This window comes from Dama dama, chromosome 8, assembly GCF_033118175.1.
Source record: "Dama dama isolate Ldn47 chromosome 8, ASM3311817v1, whole genome shotgun sequence".
NCBI lineage: Eukaryota > Metazoa > Chordata > Mammalia > Artiodactyla > Cervidae > Dama > Dama dama.
In genome coordinates this window covers 46,186,143-46,208,011 of record NC_083688.1, presented here as the reverse complement: position 1 = coordinate 46,208,011, position 21,869 = coordinate 46,186,143, and the positions used below count along the sequence as shown (strand labels likewise).

General features: G+C 38.4%; 1 protein-coding gene across 3 annotated transcripts in view; it reads right to left on the bottom strand.

Moving 5' to 3' along the window:
- The window catches only part of SATB2 (SATB homeobox 2), a 196,638-nt gene that overhangs the window by 160,439 nt on the left and 14,330 nt on the right, over positions 1-21,869 (bottom strand). For all 3 annotated transcript variants that reach the window (XM_061149072.1, XM_061149071.1, XM_061149073.1), the window contains exon 3: positions 9,170-9,346. In XM_061149072.1, the coding sequence (XP_061005055.1) occupies positions 9,170-9,346 (177 nt within the window). The remainder of the gene's footprint in view (positions 1-9,169; positions 9,347-21,869) is intronic.

The following is a 21,869-nucleotide window of genomic DNA, read 5'->3' as shown; positions in this document are numbered from 1 at the left end:
GAATGTCAAAATAGACTATATTAAATATGATTGGTATAGCATCAAGACTGAGAATTGTTATCAATGAAAAGCATTAAATATAAAGAATTTACACAAAAGGTAACAGCACTGTCTATTGTATCATTTATGAATGTGCTTTTTACCAAATGAGTTCCTTTCACAGAATTGCTACTGCATCTCTTAAGGCACAAAAAGAGTGGGTCTTTAGCAAATGACTACCCTGTATTTTAAATCTATATGTTAGTAAATGACAGTTATACTTTTGAAGGGAATAGAATAAAAAATTAAATATAATATAAATTGTATCAGAGTATCACCAATTTTAGATTGTAGGTTTCCTACTCATAACTCCTCAAAAGCTGTATATTTTTAATGGGACATACTTTAATTATTAAATAAAAGTTGTATATCACTGTGGGTCAATCTCTTTAACCTGGATCATTTTATATGAATGCCAAAATGCAGAACTAAGACGATCACTCCCCTCCAGGTCAAAGGCATTAATGCCCACATTGCAAAAAGAAGGATTTTAAGCAGTTTAAAAAATACATCAAAGCTAGTGGTCACCATGACCAACTGCCCCAAATAAAACATAACTGCAAATGTTGCTAAACCTGTCCCTCATAATAGAGAAAATAATGAGCTAGTTTTGTCTTTAATGAGTTATTTCCACTAATAATGACTTTTTCCACTGGACATTCTGGCAAAAATTGCAAGGTCAGGTGTCAAGTGAGATCAGATTTTTTTTTTTTAATTCACTGCCCTTAACACTTTTTATCAAACACTTCCTACTTAACAGCTAGGCATTCTGCAAATCAAATTGGATAGGGTCTTTACTCTCTACAAATTTACACACACACAACAATTCCATCAGCTGACCTTTCGATGAGTCATAATTACATATTTATATATTTTAAATAACATTTATGACAATATAAACAAAAATTAGGAATACAGAACTATAAATACTTATATTAGATATTCATTTTTAAGTATATAATAGACAAAGAGGTAAGATGAGCATTATTCTTCCCCTGGCATTTAGTGAAAGAGTAGTGCTTCAGGTTTTGCTATGTGCAGGTGAACAAATATAGATGTACATACATATACATGAATACTTAATTTTATATAGTAGAGGAGGGAAGAGCATGGGGGCTTGTTAGAGATTTGTGTCAGCCCAGCCAGTGTTTTACATTTTGGTCCATCCAGCTCTAATGAGGGTTGAAACATGGTTAACAGCAATTTTGGGTAGCTTTCTTAGCTCTTTTTTGAGAGCCACAGAATTTTGTAAAAAGCAGCTTGTTTGTTAAAAGTTTGCTCCAAGGCCTAAAATTTCTAAATATGCACCTTTTTTCCAACATTGCCCTTATAAAGAAAAAACTTCTGAGAGTCTCCCAAACATGAGAGTTTAATTAAAGAAGAAAAAGTGGGAAAAAAAGAGAGAGTGAACCAAAGAAACTAAGACAGACAAGGCAAGAGATCATTTAAAACATTTTCAGTAAGGAGAATGTCAAACTTTCAGAGCATGAAAAACCTTTCAGCTTTAGACAACATATGTCTTTTAATCATTATTTTTCTGAGTCTCAAAAAAGTGATTTTTCTGAATTCCTGTCCAAGGTTATGATTAAGCTTATTAATTTTTTATTTGAAATCATAATATTTGCAGACATTTATAGAACTGGGGTTTTCATTAAGTTTAGCAAAATAAAAGTAATTCTGAATTAAAGCAGCAAAATTTTAGAATTTTTTTTAAATTTAAGAGAATGAGAAACCCACAGATTCAAAGACTTAAGATACACATCAACCAAATACAGTATATAGATTTGTATGGCTATAATTTGAATAAACAAACACTAAAAATATATACATATAGATATAAAAAAGAAAAATTTGAACCTTGACTGGATATTTTACACTAAGGAATTATTATCTTTTATTTTTAAGCATCACACTGGTATTATAGTTATGTTTTTCAAATAGTCTTTAAGAGACAGTGAAATATTTATGGACAAAATATAAGATCTAGGATTATTTCAAATAATCCATTGGGAGAGAGGTAAGAAAGGTAGAAGCACAGCTGAAACAAAATTGACTATAAATTGCTAATTGTTGATCCTAGATGCTGACTCACGAGTATTTAATATGCTCTCAACTTTGTATATGTTACATATGAAAGTGTATTCTATGTAAAGTTTTCCCAATATGTGGTATGTTATAGAACTAGCCCACTAGCAAGTATATAATAAAGGAATAATATATATAATATATAAAATAATATTTATTTTATATAACATAAAATATAAACTAATACCATTCCATTCCAACCCTTTTTATGTGAATATTCTCACTGCTCTGGTTTTAAATCTAATTCTATATATTCTTATCATTGTTAATCATTCATAAGCTGAAATTATTCTCCCTTCATATGACGCCTTCAAACAGATGAGGTCGATGTAAACACTGACACAATATCTCTAAGTTTTGATCAAAAGAATTTAGATGCCAGCAATCCCCTAAGTACCCTTTGAGTCTGACAGTTATGATTGGAATGTTTGGCCACAGCAAGCATAGCCAAAACATCACGACTATGGAAGGATGACACGGGATAATCTGGAAATGGGAGTAGCTGAACAATAAGTGGTCAAACTGGGGGCTTCCCAGGTGGCTCAGACAGTGAAGACTCTGCCTACAATGCACAAGACCCAGGTTCGACCAATGGGTTGGGAAGATCCCCTGGAGAAGGGGATGGGAATACTACCTACTCCAGTATTCTTGCCTGGAAGATCCCGTGGACTGAGGAGCCAGGTAGGCTACAGTCCCTGGAGAGCAGAGAGTCAGGCAACTGAGCAACTAGCCCTCACACTTACACAAGGAGTCAAATTATACTTCCCTTCTGATGAAAACAGCAAGCTAATGAATGGGAACCAACCTCACACACAACTTCATATACACATAAAAATTCCTTATGAAAACAGTTTAGCAAAAATGAACCTTAATAAATGTTCAAAAAATATGTTTGGCATTCCTACCAATTTCCCATTGAGCTATGTATCAATGAACAAAATGATTTCCAGTTCATGAGTTCAAATCTAATAATTAAAGACAGTAAACTGATACTTTTTAGCAATGCATGTTTCTCCAGGTTAATAAATATCTTCATTTGTTCATTCTTCTAACATTAACTAAACGCCTACCACTAGTGCCACCCTTGTCTTCTGAAGAAATGGGCCTGCGAGAACAGAAGAGTTTCACCAATAAAAATCAAAGCCACGACTTCCCCAATGACCCAGTGGTTCAGACTCCACACTTCCACTGCAAAAGGCATGGGTTCAATCCCTGTTCAGGGAACTAAGATCCCACATACCTGGCTGTACGGTCAAAAAGAAAAGAAAAGTCAACATTAGGGCTGTTTTTAAAATGAAGATCACAATGGACAGAAGAGACAAATAAATAGCTTTCCTTAACAAAGCCAAGTAAGAAAAAATAAATAAATAAATAAAGCCAAGTAAGGATTTTCTAGAAATTGTAACCCATATTTCCCACCTCAACATCTATTTCCAAAAGTTAACAAGAAGAAGAGATATTCTCAAGTGTTTTTCAGGAAGAAAATGAACATTTAGTTAAAAATTAGCACCAGCCAGTAAACAAATTTTATATGCATCTCTATTCTCTGAGCCTCAATATCCAATGTTTCTGAGCTCAGAAGGCAAAAATCAACTAGAAATCCATATACTAAACTTTTCTTGTATAAGCTCCATGAAAGCAAGATGTTTTTTCCAGTTCTTTATCCCCAGAACCTAGAATGACTGATACACAGTAAATGTCCCATGCTACTGAATTAATTAATTTGAAGATGAGAATTGCTGAGAAATATGCTTTACTTGCATATCAGGAATCATTTCAGCTTCCTAAGCAAGAAATGCGTGTTTGAATTTGTAACTGACCGTGTACACGTGTGCTCAGTGGCTCCATTCGTGTCTGACTCTCTGTGACCCTGTGGACCATGGCCCGCCAGGCTCCTCTGTCCACGGGATTCTCCAGGCAAGAATACTGCAGTGGGTTGCCATGTCCTCCACCAGGGAACCTTCCCGACCCAGGGATCAAACCCACATCTCCTGTGTCTCTTGCATTGCAGGTGGATTCTTTACTCAGCCACCTGGGAAGTCCACATAACCTACTACAGGCCCTCTTTATAGTTTTAGGAGTTGGCATCAATAAACAATTTTGTGAGGCTCTTGTTTTTAATGAAATCTGTCTCAGTTATCTTGAAGAAATATTTCTGTATATTTCATTACAGAAGTGAAATATGTATAATTTATCATTATTGAATATATGTAATCATTACAAAATAAATAAAATCATTATGTATGAGTAATCCAAATCCAAAAAGTCTTGCCTTTTAGGCCTTATGTCCAAAAAGTAAAAGAACAAGAACTAAATAAGAATGGACTCCTACCCCAACTCTACATGTCCAGTGATCAGGGCTGTCACTGGACAATCCTATGGTTAAGACCTTTGACTCAGGAGGTCTTTAACTAGGCTTCAGATTTCAGCTCTTCCACCCACTAGGCCTGTGCACCAAGGGAAGTTATTTCCCTCTCTTTACTCGCCTCAGTTTCATCTGTGAAATGGGAAACATTTAAGTTACTTCAAGAGTTGTTGTGAGAATTAAGTAAGTCAGTACATGTAAATCTCTTAGAATAGTATCTGGCAAACAGTAATTGCTCAATTCATGTTACCTTGTACAATTAAAACTCCAAGAAACCTTTGTACATCAACTATACTTTAATAAATTTTTTAAAAAACTATTAAAAAAAATCCCTTGTTTTATACATCACAGGGGCCCATTAATGACTTAATCCTTTTTTAATCTTAAACTGAAAAAGACAACAGAAATAATGTATCTATATCATATACAAGTTTTCACACCTGTGGATAAATTAACAACTTCCCACTTATTCAGAGAAGAATTCATAGAGGAAGTAGAATTTCATACTTACATTTTCTTCTGATTGGAAAAAGAAGAAAATCCCACATAATCCTACAGCCCACCCAATTGATATTTTCATATATTTTCTTTGTCTTTTCCTATACATATAAGTAGAATTTTATATCATTGACACTGTACTTGCCACTCTGCTTGATTCAAATTACATTAAATGCATTTTTTGTGTCACTTTTTAAAAATGGCATTTTAAACGGCCATATACATTTAATTTCCCTGTAGTAGGAAATGGCAACCCACTCTTCTTGCCTGGAAAATTCCATGGACAGAGCAGTCTGACAGGCTATAGTATATGGAGTCACAAAGAGTCAGACACAACTAAGCGAGTAAGCAGACACTGCACATGCATTTAACTATTCTAATGCACATAAGAAAAAATAGTGACTAACACACTTCCTCCTGAACTCATAATTTTTACATACTCATGACCCACCCCCCAAGAAAACCAGCCAGAAAGGATTTTTGCTTATTTACTGTTCTGCATATTTGTTCTTAAATAAAATTTTCTAGTCAAAAATAAACTTTATTATAAAGTTTAAAAATAAATTTTAAATAGGAAGCAGGAGAGAGATAAGATACCCATTTACAAATTAATCAAATGTACACAGTAAGGAATCATGTTGCCCTCACTGCCACCTCCCAGAGTGCACCATCTACTTTGCAAGTATGAATAGCTACATAATCAGTAGGATAAAAAACTCTCTTGACTATGCAGTGAGGTCCATGGCTATCACCAAAAGCCTTGTGGAGCAAAACTGAAAGGATGAAAAGGAACAAGAAAGACCAATGAAAGGCGTGATGAGTTTAGAGGGGGAGGGTTACTGCATAGCATTCCCTAGGTTAACACTCCTCTTCCAAAAGGCTGGAAGCTACTTTTGATCCACATACACTGACTCATAGTTCAGCATATAATGTAAAACGTGCCGGTTGTTCTTAAGGCTACCTATTCTGGGAAAAGCAAAGAGCTTGCCATCTTTAGGCTTTTTGCATATGCAAAATAGCTGGTCAAATGAATCCTGCATCTCATATCCTTGAGAATCACAGAAAGTTAATGGCATATGTTCTGGGAAACTGGAGGGTTTGGGTTAATAAAAAGCCTAATGCCCATGGGTTTATGACATTAGCTTGTGCTCTTATCCTTTCTTGGGTCCAAATATCTGGCTTCAAATAAAAATGGTTACCATAAAATGGGAAGGGGAGGGGTTAGATTAGAAACCCTTGAACTACATTTTAGTAGACTTTCTATCATCCTTTATAAGAAAATATTCTTTATGAACAAGCCTTCAGCGCACCTGGAGGGAACGACCTCTCAGAGAAAGAAACTGACTATGCTATGCTCAGGAAAGTGCTCCCTAGATGCCCCAGTGGTGAAGACTCCTCCTGCCATGCAGGGGACACAGCCTCCACCCCTGGGTCTGGAAGAGCCCCTGCAGAAGGAAAGAGCAACCCACTCTAGTATTCCTGCCTGGGAAATCCCACGGACTAAGGAGACTGCTGGTCTACAGGGCATGGGGTCTCAAAGAGCGGGACACCAGTGAGCGGCTGAACAATAACAACACGCTTATAGGAGCAGGGGGCTGCTGCCTTGTCACTGCATGGAGCATGAGTGTCACTCGAAAATAACAGCATTGCTGATGTATTTTCTCTTTGAAAGACAATCTGAATACTATTCTGATTCAATTACTGAAGCTCTTTTCTGGCCATGTCAAAATGAAAAATCATGTTTCAAGAGTCTAAATTTGTAAAAACAGGCTCAAGAAACCAGCTCTCCCTGCAGTTTAGTTTGGCCCAACTTCTCCAACACAGGAAGAAGAGGTTCAGAAACACTGTTTCTCTGCCACAAACGCATTTGCTAGGAGGTCACCCGATGACTTCTCCATCTTGAGGGAATTACCTAAACTAACAAACAAATAAAACCAGAACAAAACAGAAAACTAGACATATAAAACCTCAGGACTTGAATATCCAATCACATTTTGGTCTGCCTCCTTTTCTAGCTTCCTCCTGCTCTGCTGTTTCTCCAGCACGTGAATGACCTGTCTTATCATGCATTGTTTGGTCTATAATATTAATAAATGTGCCACAAACTGCACACTTGTGATGATCTGAATGACAACAAAGATCTAATACATATATTTCAAAATAAACAATTCTAAGTTTTTCCATTTGCCCAAAACAGAGATCAGCAATCTAATTTAAAATAAAATAAATGAACTGTGATTTTTTTTCTCCTCTGTGACATTACAGTACAGGATCTAGAGATAATACCTTCATTTATCTACAAAATAAATTATATCTGCAATCTAGAGCACCTTCACGATGTTGATTCAACTTTTACAAAGTGTAATATTTAGTCATTTTTAACCACCATTTTCAAAAACTTTAGGGAAGCCAATATTGGCTTTTGGCTTTTTTCCTCTTTAACCCTCCACCAAGGACCATATCTCTTGCTAGTGGGTCTCATCTTGGTGAGCAGGACTCTCAGTCCACATCACTGAACAGAACCGTGTGGCTCCCTCATGCAAATTTCCTGAGAGCCCCTTCCCTGAGCATGTGCCAAAAATCAAATCTTGGCCACTTAGTGCTCTGCGCTCCACATGTGCGCTCACGGCGCGTTCAGCAGCCGCGCTAACTGAGACGGATAGCCCTGTCAAACAGGAAGCTGGCACACCAGGGCGCAACAGTGGGATACAATGACCTTTACATTCAGAGAAAAATATCCCTAAAATGGCATGAAAAGTTTATGGGGGGGAAGGAGGGGAGATTCTTTTCTTTCATTTGGGCACATAGCATGCAATAAAAGCAATGGTGCCCAGCGTGCAATTTGCTCGGGATCAAATCTTAAATCCTTCACACAAGAAGGAAATGAATCATCCTTTATCATGCTGCTTTGAAAGCAGTGGACTCTACAATTCAGCCGTATGTACCGCTGCAACCAGACAGGCCAAGTGGAGGGATTCAGCATGCACTTCAACTCACAATAACCCACAATCCTGGGAAAACATTCCTAATCTCCTGTAGATGGGTTGGTTTCAGACGGTAGAACCAAGATATAATTTGAATATTTAATTTTTAAAAAATGTTAAAGGTAATAATCTGCTTACAAAATCAGAGTCAAGAGCTTGGTAATTTAAACCCCATGTCCTTGGTCACCATATTTGTGACTTTTTATAAACTGCTTAATCTCTTGTTTCCTTCTCTAAATAAACAGAGGATTGGACTAACAGTTCTTAGGAAGTATATGAGGAGGAATTCATTTGAAAAAGTAGCAAAAATCGATAGCTCATATACAAATGTTAAGTAAGGACAGAAATTAATATATGGAATAAAACCAGGCAGTCATATGCTTCTGTCCTTTAGTTATAGCCATTATCATAATCTATACAATTCAGTCATTCCGGCTAAAACACAAACATCATTCTACTGGGTCAAAAATTTATTTTTCTATTCTTCAGGTTTGGGGGCATTTTTGTTATTTGTTTCATCAATTATTTGGCATAAAAGAACAATGGGCAACACCAATTCACAATGGGGTCCCCGGTGCTGTACACGTCACACTGAAATAATGAAGCAAATTTAATATTTAATTAAATCAGTAAAATGAATTAATCACAAAGACACTGAGCATTTTTTAAATGACTGGACCACAGAACTACAGACAGGTTTTCAAAAATACAAAAGTACAATATAGAGAGGCATGCATTTTTTTTTTTCTATTTAACTAAAAGCTGATCATAAAATACAAAAACTGCAGGCCCAAAGCAGTGAATAAACTTAGAAAACTGAAAGCTTATAAATCACATATTAAGGTTTGGATAAGTTAGGAGTCAAATGTCTGAGTACTCTAAGAATACCGATTTGAGGACTTAGAGAAAATAAGAGAGCTATCAATGCAAAAAAAAAAAAAAAAACCTCTATGATGACCACTTTGAAATGCAAGAGGCAAAATGAAATGATTTTGGTGTCTCTAGAGGTGCTGGTCAAATGCTTCCCAAAGCAACAAGAGAACAAGACTCTCCATGAAACATTCTGCTGTTGACTGTTTGGGAAAGATGCTAAATGTGACCATTCTCCAATCCCTGTTTGGAGAATTATTTCGGGGAACATGCTCTTCCTCAAACCTTGACACTCCTGTGGCAGGGGAGGAGGAGGAGACGGGAATACCTTGTGCCTGAGCCGCGGAGCTGTGGGAGTAGCCCAGGGCCAGGAGCGCCGTCTCCACCAGCTGGCTGAAAAGCACGTCCTTGCGGACCAGGACGAACTCAGCATGCTCTTCCCTGTTGTCATATTCAAGAGAGCCGTCCAACTGCTCCACCACACAAAAGACGGGAATCATCAAACCTGCGGGGACAAAATTCAAGAGCAAACACAAACATTACAAAGCAAATCTCGGTCACCATCATAAGAAGCGAAGAGACAGTTATAAAAGTCACTCATCTGTGATTGACAGTGGCTTAGATTAAACAAGCCTCTTAGTCAGATGGGCCTAATGGGAGAGCTGTGGATTTTTTTCCCCTTCATTATTACTATCAGACTGCAGCAGAACTACCCCAAGCAGTGACAGAAGCCCTCAGATTCTAGTCACTAAAAAGTGGAGTGTCCCAATTGAGGTCTCCTGACTGAGAAACCTCAAGTTCATAGTCAGCACGTAAGTGAGACCAAGGAGACCTTCTGTCTTCTCGCATCCGCATGTCTATGGTCTTACCATCAGCTATTAATGGGACCAGTATTTTCAGATCAGATGTGCTTTTGTCTAGAAATATTGTAAGACACCTAGGAGGGAAGCATATCTGATTTGAGACCCTAAGCTATTATGTGAATATGTACAAGAAAATCAATAGGAATTTAAAAGAAACCCCTCTTGTATCTTTTATGTTTCTAAATCTTGTTAAATAGGCCATCAACTAACCTGAAAATACTCTGCTCACATAAGTCTTAGCTGACATTTAATTTATGTCAAAATCTGCATACAAATATGAAACTCTTGTCTTTAAAAAAAAAATTACTATATTATATGTTAACACCAGTTACCACTGGAAAGGAATACCTCGGCTTATGTTTTCAAAGAAGTAAACTACCCTAAAGAGTAAAGCAAATTAGTGTAGCTGAAAATCTGTTGAAATCTGTTGTCACTGAAATATTTCTCTGCTTTGTATCAATGTGTGAAAAGCTAAAAAATGTTTAATTCACTAAAGATTTTTTTATAAACTGTTTTCTATTAAAAAAAAAAAAAAAGTCATACAGGCATTTAAATCTAAACACAGCCATGACAAAAGAAGATCAAAGTTTTACCAACATACAAGTAATAAACATGGACTCTGCCCCACGTAATTCACATAAATTGGTATGTTACAGACTAAGGATCTTCAAGAAAAATTAAAAGTTATGAAGGGGGAGGAAGAAGATCAGCAGCTCATGGTGACAGCATTTCACAATAAAAATAAGACCTCTGTGTAAAATGACATATGTGAATATGACCTCTGACACACAGAATGCATAGGAGTTTCTCTAGAAACCCCTCTCTGTTGCCTGGACCCTGGAAGCTTCCTGACTCACTCTGATCTGGAAAGCAGAGGGTGGAAGCAGACATTCTGCAAACTACCAGGTCACAGATGTAGATTTTTCTTCTAAAGATAATACAATGGTTACACTGGTTCCCATGTGCTAATTATTATTATTAAAGTTAGTAAGTATTGGATGTAATTATTAAATATAACCATTATTAACACTAATAATACTCATTAAGAATTGTTATCATTAAAGATCATGGTAATTATTATTAAGCCTGCACAACAGAATAACAAGTCACACCACACCATGCCTGACACAACTATTAACTTAGTATTCACTCCTAAGAACAACAAAACAGCATTATTGTCCATTGCCCATATACCATCCATGGTATCAATTTATGGAACATCGGAAATAAGGGTGGGGCAGACATTCTTTTAAACAAAGAAGAGAATTTAGCCTAGCCACATGGTGCCTTACAAAATACTTTTTTAAAACATGATCAGCCCTGTCATATCAAATGCTTATTTACTTATGCCCAGTTTATTCCCAACTGCTTGTACGACATATAGTGAATAATATAAATTAGATTTCTTCCAAATTATCTCAGTGGTCATTCATTTATCCAACTTTTGTCCCCTGAATAGCTGCTGTGTGGCAGGTATACCCCATGGCTCTAGTGATACAAATGAAAACAAGCTTGCCCCTGCTCTTACCCGCAGGGCAGTTGAAGAGTGTTGTAAAATCTTCCTAAGCAAGCATAATGGCATTTTATAGGATCCATTCGTGAGAGTCCTTACCAGCACCGAGTAGCCTCCATTTAGACCTTTTAACTCTTACATACTGGTAAGTGATCTTTGTTCAAGCAAGCGGGTTGATTTCTATTTTTAATGATTTAAGTGTATGCATACATAGGGCCATGCAGTCAGTGGTGCCATAAGCTACTTCATCACTAATACCTGTGTGTACCTAAGTTTCAATGCTGAAAATCCAGGGCAGTTCCTAACGTCAACATCTAGGTGTCACACATCTGGAAACCACAGATAAGACCTTTAAACGAATCCAGCTGCTCCATAACCTATCCTGCAGCCACTGCTTTAGTGACCATAAACTTTCCTCAAGTGGATGGTCACCTGAAAAAACTGAAGACCCCAGTCATTTTTTAATAATACTAAGAGTTCATGAGTTAGAGATAAAGTACAATACTAAAGCACAAAGATTTATACCACGTAGAGATTTATTTTTTGAAAATGTCAACGATCAAAATATTTCCTAAGTATTTTATTTCAGTGACTAAAGGAAGCAAATTGTTATCTGACATGACAGCAATAACTGCTCAGAACCAAAAAGCAAGTACCTATCCCTCACAGGCATCGCCTGCTTTCAAAAAAAGAAGAAAAAAAAGGACATTTATAAAACAAAACAGTATTAATCAGAAGTATATGACAACAGAATCTGTTCTAAAAGCACATATACACGTGATACTAAAAGCTATCATAAACAGGTTATATTTAACCACTAAAAAAAATGTACCTTTTTAGTAGAATTGGATCAATCAAAATAATGATGAAATCTTTACAATGAAATGCAATGTTTACAAAAGAAGAGGAAGGCAGGAAAAATAGATACAGTTACCAGTGACAATGACAAGAGAAATGAAAACTAGTAAAACAGTACAACTGAGGTCAAATGTAGGGAAGAAGAAAATTAAGGTATACATTTAAAACACAGCAAATTCCTAGGAAAGAAAACTATGAAAGGATGAGTAGAAATATATATGAAAAAAATATATATTTATTCATTTGATCACCCCATTTGCTCCAGGCAAAAGAGAAAAAAAAAGAAAAACAGTGACAACAGATGAAAGGATAGTGAGAGCATGTGGCAAGCACTTCAAAAAATAAAAATGGGAAGTATTAAAAGTCCCAATAAAATAAAAATAGCAATGTAAAACCAAGATGCATTTATAACAAAATTTAGAAATGATCAAGAAGAAAAAGAAAGACACTGTTGTCCTCACCCTATAACGAGAGCTTATGGCATTATTTTTCTTTTATTATAGCACAGACCATCTCCAGATGATCAAGGAGAGAACTTTGAACCTTTTGATTACAAGCCTTGCTAAGCCTTTTATAATTGCAGGAGGTAAGCAAGTGGTTTAATCTAGAGGACAGGCACACAGCCCTAGCCATTTGCTAAAAATTAAGAGCTCTTCTGACAAATTGGGATAAATGGTTAATTCTGTTGTCAGAGAGGTAAAATAAGCAATGGGACTCTCTCTACTAGAAAAATGCATTTTCCCAATTGTTATTAGTTATGATGCTCAAATTGCCATTTTCATCATGACGTGGTTTCTGAGGAAGTGTGCATCATTATAAAGAGTTAACCTGATCTTCACCACCACAGCCCTGCAAACACAGACATGTGGGGAGATGGCTTCTCTGAGCCAGGGTGGAGTGAAGTCCCGCGACTGTCATTACTAACCTATGGGAGTAATTTGTTTGACCTCTCAGCTAAATTCCTCCTAGCTAAAATGTAAATAATAATATCTACAGCCTAGAATGGTGTGAGAATTAAACAATGTAACATAGTTAAATGGTCTGACAAATAGCCCTCCAATAATGAAATCCATTTGGTTTTCTTTTTTCAAAATCAGTATTAATACCACTTCACAGAGGAAAAAAAGAGACGAATAATTTTTTTCAGGGTCTACCATCAAGGCTCAAGATGCTTCCTGAAAAGCATTTCTTCAGAATGAAAATCATACCAGTAATTACTGAATGGCCTAATTAAGATGCCTAAAGGCTTAACATGTTCACCGTGCCCCACAGCCCAAAAGGGTGAAAGTGTTAAAAGCACCATACTTAATATGCTAAAACTGCCTGTCCAATACAGGGGCCACCAGCCATGCAGTGACAGAGCACCTGAATGCTGACTGGTCCAGAGCTGAGATGCGCCGTGCGACAGAAACACTCAACGTCAACAATTTAATACCAAAAAATAAAAAATTATTATATTTAACTCAAAATATTTTTATTAACTGAATATAGAAATAATATTTTGGATATACTGAGTTAAACAAAATGTATTAGTAAAATTAATTTCATCTGTTTCTTTAACCATTTTTTTTTTTAAAAGAAGCTACAAGAAATTTAAAATTATACATGCGGCTTTTATTACATTTTGATCAGACAAAGCTGCTCTAAGCAATCTGCCAAATACCAACATATACAATGGTTTTTCTGACCCAGGATAAATACTCCACAACCCGATTAGCAGGACAATTGTGCCATTGTCACTTATCTCTCCTCTGTGTTCCAGATCTTAAGAGACTTGAGGACAGATGTACTCTTGGTTAAACTCCAATATCTAACGTGATATCTTCCCTGTTTCACTGAACAAATTGTAGGCTATTGTTTTACTTCTAACTATATTAATCCAAGTTCTTTAATAAAAGAAAGACTTTTTTTTTGTCTTCGCTTCATTTCAGAGAACAAAATCTAAAGTGCTCAGGAAATGACAAGATGGAGAGATGAATGTGAGGAGCAAGTACTGTTTAATGTGCTGGGTCTAACAGTGAAAGATGAAAGAAGGTCCAGAGGCAGAGGTCTAGATAGCAGGATTCTAGCGTCTTCTGGGAGAGCTGGGACACAAAATGATACTCTCATCTGCTAACTCATCTCGTACTCTGACATACATACTTACCTTTGTTTCTTCCCTGTTTACCCTGTGAAAGGGTTATTATTACTCTCATCTGATAAACGAGGAAGCTGAAACTATAGGAAAATTAAGGACGATGTCCAAAGAAACTAAGAGAAGCAAGGATAGAGCAGTTCCAGTTAGCCAACTTTAAATCTCAAGCACGCAGCATTCTTGCGGGGCGGGGGGGGGTCAAAAAACAACACTCCAAAACCCACACCCACAGAAATATAAATGTGTGACCTTTCAGCAAAGGACCCTTCACCACTTGTGTCCAATGTGTAACCCACGTCAGTTGTAAGTGAATTCAACTTTCAATAGCCTACTCCATGTCAGGGTTATCGACACGGGCGCAGAGGAGACGCGAACACAGACCCTGCCCTTCAGCCGCTCACAAAGAAAGGCTCACACAACGTGTCCTTCCCAGCGTGGGTGAGCAGAGGCTCCAGGCTCCTCCTCAGCCCCTTCACCTGCGGGATCCACCCTCATTCCTGAGCCTGCCCCCCAATGACAGGAGCCAGACTGAGATGATAGGAGGCCAGCCTTTTACCTCCCCTCTTTCAAAGGGCTCCTGAAACCATCCTTTTCCAGAAGAAAGGCAGCCACAGGGCCTTCTCCCTTCCCTGGGGGCAGCAGTCGATCAGGTTCTAATACCTGAGAAGGCCCCTGGGCTAACTGAAGATCACAAAGGCTTTAGGGCAGAGCCTTGCATCTATATCTGTTCTTTGTATAAAACTGAGGCAGGAATAAAGCATCACCTTCAGCAGCGACAACAATCAATAAATCACAGATCCGCAGAAACACTGAAACAAACTCTACCAGGGAGACCGACTGAATGACACGGGGGCTTCCAGACGACTGGGAAGGAGGGTGGGAGTGGGAGCAGCTCTCTTTTCTTACTGCAGATTTACCAGAAACACAAAACTACTGTTTCTGTGCTCTAAAACCTCACACCCCCCGCCAGCCCCCGCCGTCTGTGTTACTCATGTAGTCTCTAGATGCTTCCTTCCACCCTGAAACAATAAAGGTTAGTTTGAGTGCCAAGAACTGCAACCAGAAACAGAACGGACGAGGGTGTCCTGCATCACCTTCTTGGGGTCCCAGGAAAATTTTCAAAATGGACCAAGTGTGTCTTCCCTACTCCCCTCTTTTCTGCTCCTCCTCTCAACTCCCAGGGACCAACCTCTTGAGCTCTGGTGGCCCCAGGCTCCACATTCCACTCCAGAAGCCCACTCCCCCAGGAGCTGAAATTCCAAAGAGATTAATAGATAAAAAGATGCAACACTTTACAGTCTGAATGGTTTGGTAGTCTCTTAATCTCCTCAGATATATTTTCATTGTTAAAGAAGTACACTGCAGCCCATATTAACTTCCAGTGGAAAGATCGTCAGGTAAGGTAATAAAGAAAAACATGTTTTCACCAGTATTAGTGTGCGTGCTATGTACATGTGTGTGTGCTAAATTGCTTCAGTGATGTCCGACTCTTTGCAATGCTATGGACTGTAGCCCTCCAGGCTTCTCTGTCCATGGGATTCTCCAGGCAAGAACACTGGAGTGGGTTGCCATGCCCTCATCCAGGGGCTCTTCCAGATGCAGAGACTGAACCCACTTCTCTTGCGTCTCCTGCATTAGCAGGTGGAATCTTTATGACTAGTGTCACCTTGGAAACCAGTATTAGGAGGGCAAGTAAAATCATCTGGGGGCAAAGCAGCCACCTATAGGTGGCACAGAGGTCCTCCAGGCTCCCCCAACTGCTCCACTTTCCAGAGTTCCTCTCTGTCTTTTGCTTGTCAACTACAGATTCTTAGAAGGACCAATTCATTTGTTTTTGCTGTTGGTTTTGTTTTTAACACTTCCCGAAGAGGAAACAGGAGGCAAGATAGAGATGGGACAGCTGAAAGTCCTGGTTGTTCACAGGTAGAGGACCAATCATTCCTACAATTATGGGGAAGGCAAAATAATTACTCTAAGGGCATGAGCTGTCCATCCATGACCCAGTTGCTTAGAATTCAGAACTAGACCTCCAAGTAAAGTTCCACCTACAAAGCGCATTAGTGCCACTTCCTCTGTGTGCAGGTGAGGAGAAGGTAAGACTGTCAAGAAGTATTTTATTTTCGGAATTCTCTCTAGTAAAACCAGACACTATTTACAGCCCCTGGGGCAGATCTTAACTTTGGGAGATAAGAACAAAAAATAGGCCAGGGGTAGGGCTGGCCAAGTAAGCTCTGGTCCTCTCACTTATCACCTCCATGGCTCATATTGGGTTTAAAGTGGTAGGGAAGGGAGATGAGTTTTCTGGTCTTTCAGATTTCTAATTCCAGGCCTGTCCCCAAACTGAGAGGCCACAATTCAACCTGAAATCAGATCTGAAGGCTAAAGGAAAACTCCAGGTCTCTCAATACACTTCAGTTCCAGAAATGCGGTGGCAGCATCAACTCGGCCTGGCCGTCTGCAAAACAGGACTTCACAGGCATGTAAGAGGCACAGTGTAGCTACTTATCTAAACCAAAACTTCTGAGCTCCACCTGGGAACACAGCCACAGCCATCCTGATCCAAGGAACTAAATTCCCAGATGTCAGCAATGTCTAGTTACAGTGAACGAGAGGCTGGCCATTTCCTCCTCCAACACGGACTGGTCTTAGATAAGTCCTCACCCTCCCGCTCCCCCTTCCACCCCCAGACTGACCTGCAGCAGAGACAAGAGAAATGTTCATTCATTTTAGCAAAATGCTAACTGCACCTAGACATGAACAACCACCATTAATAGGCAGTGTGGGTTCTGGAAACCCCATGACTCCGCAGCCATCTAACTTGTCCACGTCACTGTGGCCCTACTGCATGGCATTCAGCATCAGCAGACAAGGAGCACTTTCTAGGGAAGAATCTTCACACGTGAATCCAGGAGTTAACTTACTCCTTGTTCTCCAGGGAAGCACACCAGATCACGGGGCCCTGCTCGACCACTGCCGACAGACATTGTTGGCTGCTCACCACAAAGGCATCCCAGTCGGCTGGCACAGGACTCTGCTGGCTCACAGCACCCTGCCCTGTGACCGTATACACCCTAGAGCCCCGAGGGCGTCTTATCTGCAGTCCTACCCATGGCACTGAAGGCGGCAGCATCTTTTCTAAGGGTAGTAACTACAGAGAGAAAATGTTTACCCATCCCAGAATCAAAACAAAATTTAAGAAAAGAAAAAAAGTCGAATAGGCAAGTTTGGGTATCACAGAAGTGTTCAAACATACGGTACACTGTGTGAGGATCCCCCAGCTCAAAGCTGAATTCTTCAGGTTCTTCTCACATTGGGTTAGAAATGCATATACTAGTTAGTCTTGAGACTCAACGGCATGTCAAAATGACTGTACCACAATTCATTAACATCAGGATCTCCGTCCTCCATTTAGTAAGATTTTATTCTGGAGGTTTCTGGGGAGGTCATTTTTTAAAATAGTATTGAACTAGAGGTGTATTTGCCACTCCCTTCATTCTCATTATCCTCTCTGGAAAAGCTATTTGCAACTCAGCCCCAGGAGTGAAAAAAGGAGTCAGTAAAAATTATCTTTGTTAGCAAACCAACATTTGCTTCATCATCACAGGTTTTGAGCTCTGCCTAAATGTTATTTTATCTAATTTAACAATTAAAAAACCCTTGATTAATTTCTCCAGTGTAGTGTTAAGGAAAGATTAACTGTACTGAGGTTCTCTAGCAAGGAATTAATAAAGGAATCAAGCACTTGGCTCTCAATAAGACAAGACTACCCAGATTTCTAGTGGGAATATTCCAGAGTACAAGCATGTTTTCTTTGGGGAGTTTAACTCACCAAAATTATTAAAAATTGAGATCAAACACTAGTGCAAAGCCCCAAAGGAAATCATACTAGAGTGGAGAGATTTTTATCAAATGAAAACCTGAAAAGGTAAAGTTTTTATAGTGAAAAACAAAAGGCTTTCTCCCTTACAAGAAAAAAATCCTATTGCCCTATATCTATGTTTAGGGTTCAAACAGCAAAACGTATACAGATATTTAATAAATGTGTAGAGATCGTCACTGTAAATTGAATGCAGCTTTCACAAAGCCAAGCTTAAACAGAGAAGCAGCCATTACCATCCTTTCCCAACCACTAAAGCCATTCTCATTCTTGTACCCAACAAATGCCTCCACTGAGATGCAATAGCAACCAGGTCCTTGAAACGGATAACACTGGGAGGTAAAAAAGAAAAGAACAGGAGGAGAGAGCAAGAAAGTCAAAATCATACTGTGTATTCTGCAGTTCCCTAAGGGGACACTGAGCTCTCTAGATTGCAGTACATAGGATATTATTATTGTGACTGAAATGAAGTTAATAAAACCCAGCATACAGACTGGGGAAACTCAGGTCCCCACTGATGGAATACTTCCCACACAACGTATTTTAAGCATATATGTACCTGTGTAATTTATAGTAGTTACTTAAAAACAAAACAGAAAAAAACTAGCATATTGTTTTTCATTTTATGATTCTAAGACATCTCTTTATAATTTACATCATTTCCCAAAGGCAATATTAAATTTGATATTATAAAACCAAAAAGACTATGTCAGCTCTTGAATGTAAATCCACTGAAACTCTTATCCTCATTCTTAATGTTATCCAAAGGATATCACCCAATCATAGGAGGAATGTAATTCCATTTTTAACTATCTTTGAAAAGTGTCACAAAAGCCCAAAGTGATTTGTCTCCTGGAAAAAAAAAGTCATAAGCCTTTATCCTAAAGAAAATATATATGTTTCTACCTTTCCTAAAGCACAAAAACCCTGGGAGAGCACCGCAGTTTCAGATTGGGGTTAATTCCAGATATGGAGTATCCCAACTTCAAAAATATTTCCTTCTTCCTAGATTCCCTGAGTTCACAAGTTATTTAACTCAAGAACAATTTCTGAGCCACAAAATGAAGCATATTAGTGTAGTTTCTCCCTGTCCCTTCAGAGGCTACAATTTTAAAGTAGTTCTCATCTCACAGGCTCAAAACAAACTATCAGAAAGAGAAGTCAAAGGCTCCTTTTTGAAATCAGCCTTAAAGGAGAAAGGGGTTGCTTGGGAGGTTAGTTCAGAGGTGCAGGTTTAGGTGTAGGCCTGTGGGTGCACGCCTCACCTGCCTGCCACAGTGACAGAGACTATCTCAGCGCCACCACGGCCCAGATCTAGATAAAGATGACAAAAGAAACTCTACCCAACAGGTTCCATGAATATGGGTTCATTTCTTTACTTTGCTAGCAGGAGTAGGATCGACAACCAGATATGTTTTCAGAGAGCAAGTCTGTGTTTATTATATACATGAGAGGATGGCTGTGAGAAAGACTTCACTGACTCACATCAAAGGAAGAAAAGAGCTGCATCTCAGAAGCCTTCCTGGCTTGAAAAGAACTGTCTCCCTCTAACTCGCTTTCAAGCTATACATCAATCTTCAATATAATTATGTTTGACAGAATATAAGCTCTCGGCAGTTAACTTGTTTACAATAAATGCTTAGTTTGGGTACACGGACTGTATTTCAGTCTTAGAAATATCAAACGCAAACCTACAACAGCCCCACTATCCGGCTGAGAATTACTTTGCTATAAACCTTTTTATTGGGGGGCTGAGGGAATTACCTTGCAGTTTGTTTTCCACTAGCCACTTGGAGCAGTGTGAAAAGAGGTACATTTATACTCTGACCCTGGGCTAATTGGAATTCTATACATTTCCACAGGAGAGCGTGCGGCATCAATCCTGAACGTGAAGGTCGGCGCCTAGATGGTTTCACCATGGTGGCAAAAAAACACGTGTGCCGCAAAATGGCTCTTAGTAAGGGCACAGCATTCTCCTCCAGTTCTTTCTCTCCTCCAAGTCTCTTGGGAACTAACAACCATTTGTGACGGCATTGGCAGACTTTCAACAGTAAGCTCCAGTTGAGGGGTGAGGGGTAATAAGTTAGCCGTAAAAATGTGCTGAAGGCTCAAACTCACTATATGAATGGACCTATAAATAGAGTTAAATCATGCTGAATGTTACCTGGAGATTCATCTGAGAAGAAAAAAGAAAATCAGGATCACCTTGTTCATCGTTATCAAGTGCCTTTACTTGAATCTTATAAATGAATAATAACTTCCCTTTCGGTGAACAATTTGCTCCTCTTATACCCCCTAAATAACGAAGGATGTTCATTCCTCTAGTACCACATCTTCCAAGCCTACAGGACAAAATCTTATCTGGATGGAGCCTGGTGAGCTGAAAGCTGGCAAAGCTTCAGGAGAACCCTGGTTTAGCCTCACTCTCCTCCATGAGCTACTTCCAGGCACGCATCCTCACTAGCATTCTGAACCCTTTCTCGTTTGCAGATCATGACAAGCTGATCATCACAGGGTTTCCTCACTTGTTTCTTAACTTCACAAACACCTTGTTACCAGATTTCTATGATAACTTAACTTTAACATAGCATTATTATTATATATTAAAAAGATCATTTTAAGAAACCTAGTTTAAGTTTACTTCCCAAAATAACTAATACTGGGGAAATATTGTTCCTTTATTACTTAACAGTGAGATCCCAACTTCTTTCCTTCTAGTCAATGTTATCATTTTAGGAAACATAAAATAGAGAATCTTTTAAGTCTTTCAGCTTCTAATAAATAAGACACATAAATTATTTCAAGAGTTATTAAATGTATTTTATTAAAAAAACTTGTCACATGACTTCAGTATGAGAGAAAGAAAGGAAAAATATTTTCACTGAATTATCAACCTCACAGATCTTTTTTGTTAATATCAAAAGCAACTAGTTTGCAACATGAACTAATGGAAAATTGTTAAATTCACCTAAAATAATCACTTCTTTTTTTGATTTAAATAAGCCCTTTTAAAACCTTGACTATTTAACTGCTATTTACTTAGGGGAGGGGAGACATGGAGAAGGTGACTGATGAAAAAAAAACAGTGTTTTTTTTTTTTTATTGTACAACAAAAATTCCCTCCAAGGCAAAAAGACATTATGCCAAGTTCCACCCAGAATTAATGTTTAGGTTTAAATTATAAAGCCCAGAAAAAATGGAACCACTAATAGACCCTTAAAGCTCGTGGCATTCGTCAATGATTTTAGGTTATGTAAATGTTAAAACTGAAAAACCTTTTGCTGACAAAAGTATTTTAATGAAAGCACTATTAACTAGACTCTCTAAACTGAAATTTTTTAAAAAAGGAAAAAAAAGAAGCCTTTTGAGCTGTATGACATAAATTCCAGTCTGAAAGGGATTTTGCTTTGGACAGTTCCGGGATTATGAGACCTTCACCAGGAAGGGTTTACTGCCTATCTTATTCCTTTCATTTTGTTACTCTCAGAAAGGTTTTTAAAGATCGAACCCAAGAAAACTCTTAGCTACAAACCAAAGAAATATTCTCCTCTAACTCTGTCAACTGAGTCCAACCTTGGGCTCCAGCTGCTCTGATGGCCAACCTCATTTGTGGTTTTAGTATCCCCACAACGACAGGGGTTAACTCCCCTGTTTGGGCCAACTCCAGTCATCACCCAAGTTTCCAAGCACACACAATTCTATGAACAGAGTAAGAAACACAGCCTACAGTGAAAGAACAGTAGCCACCGATTTCAGCGGCTGCCAGTCAGCTCATTCCAAGTC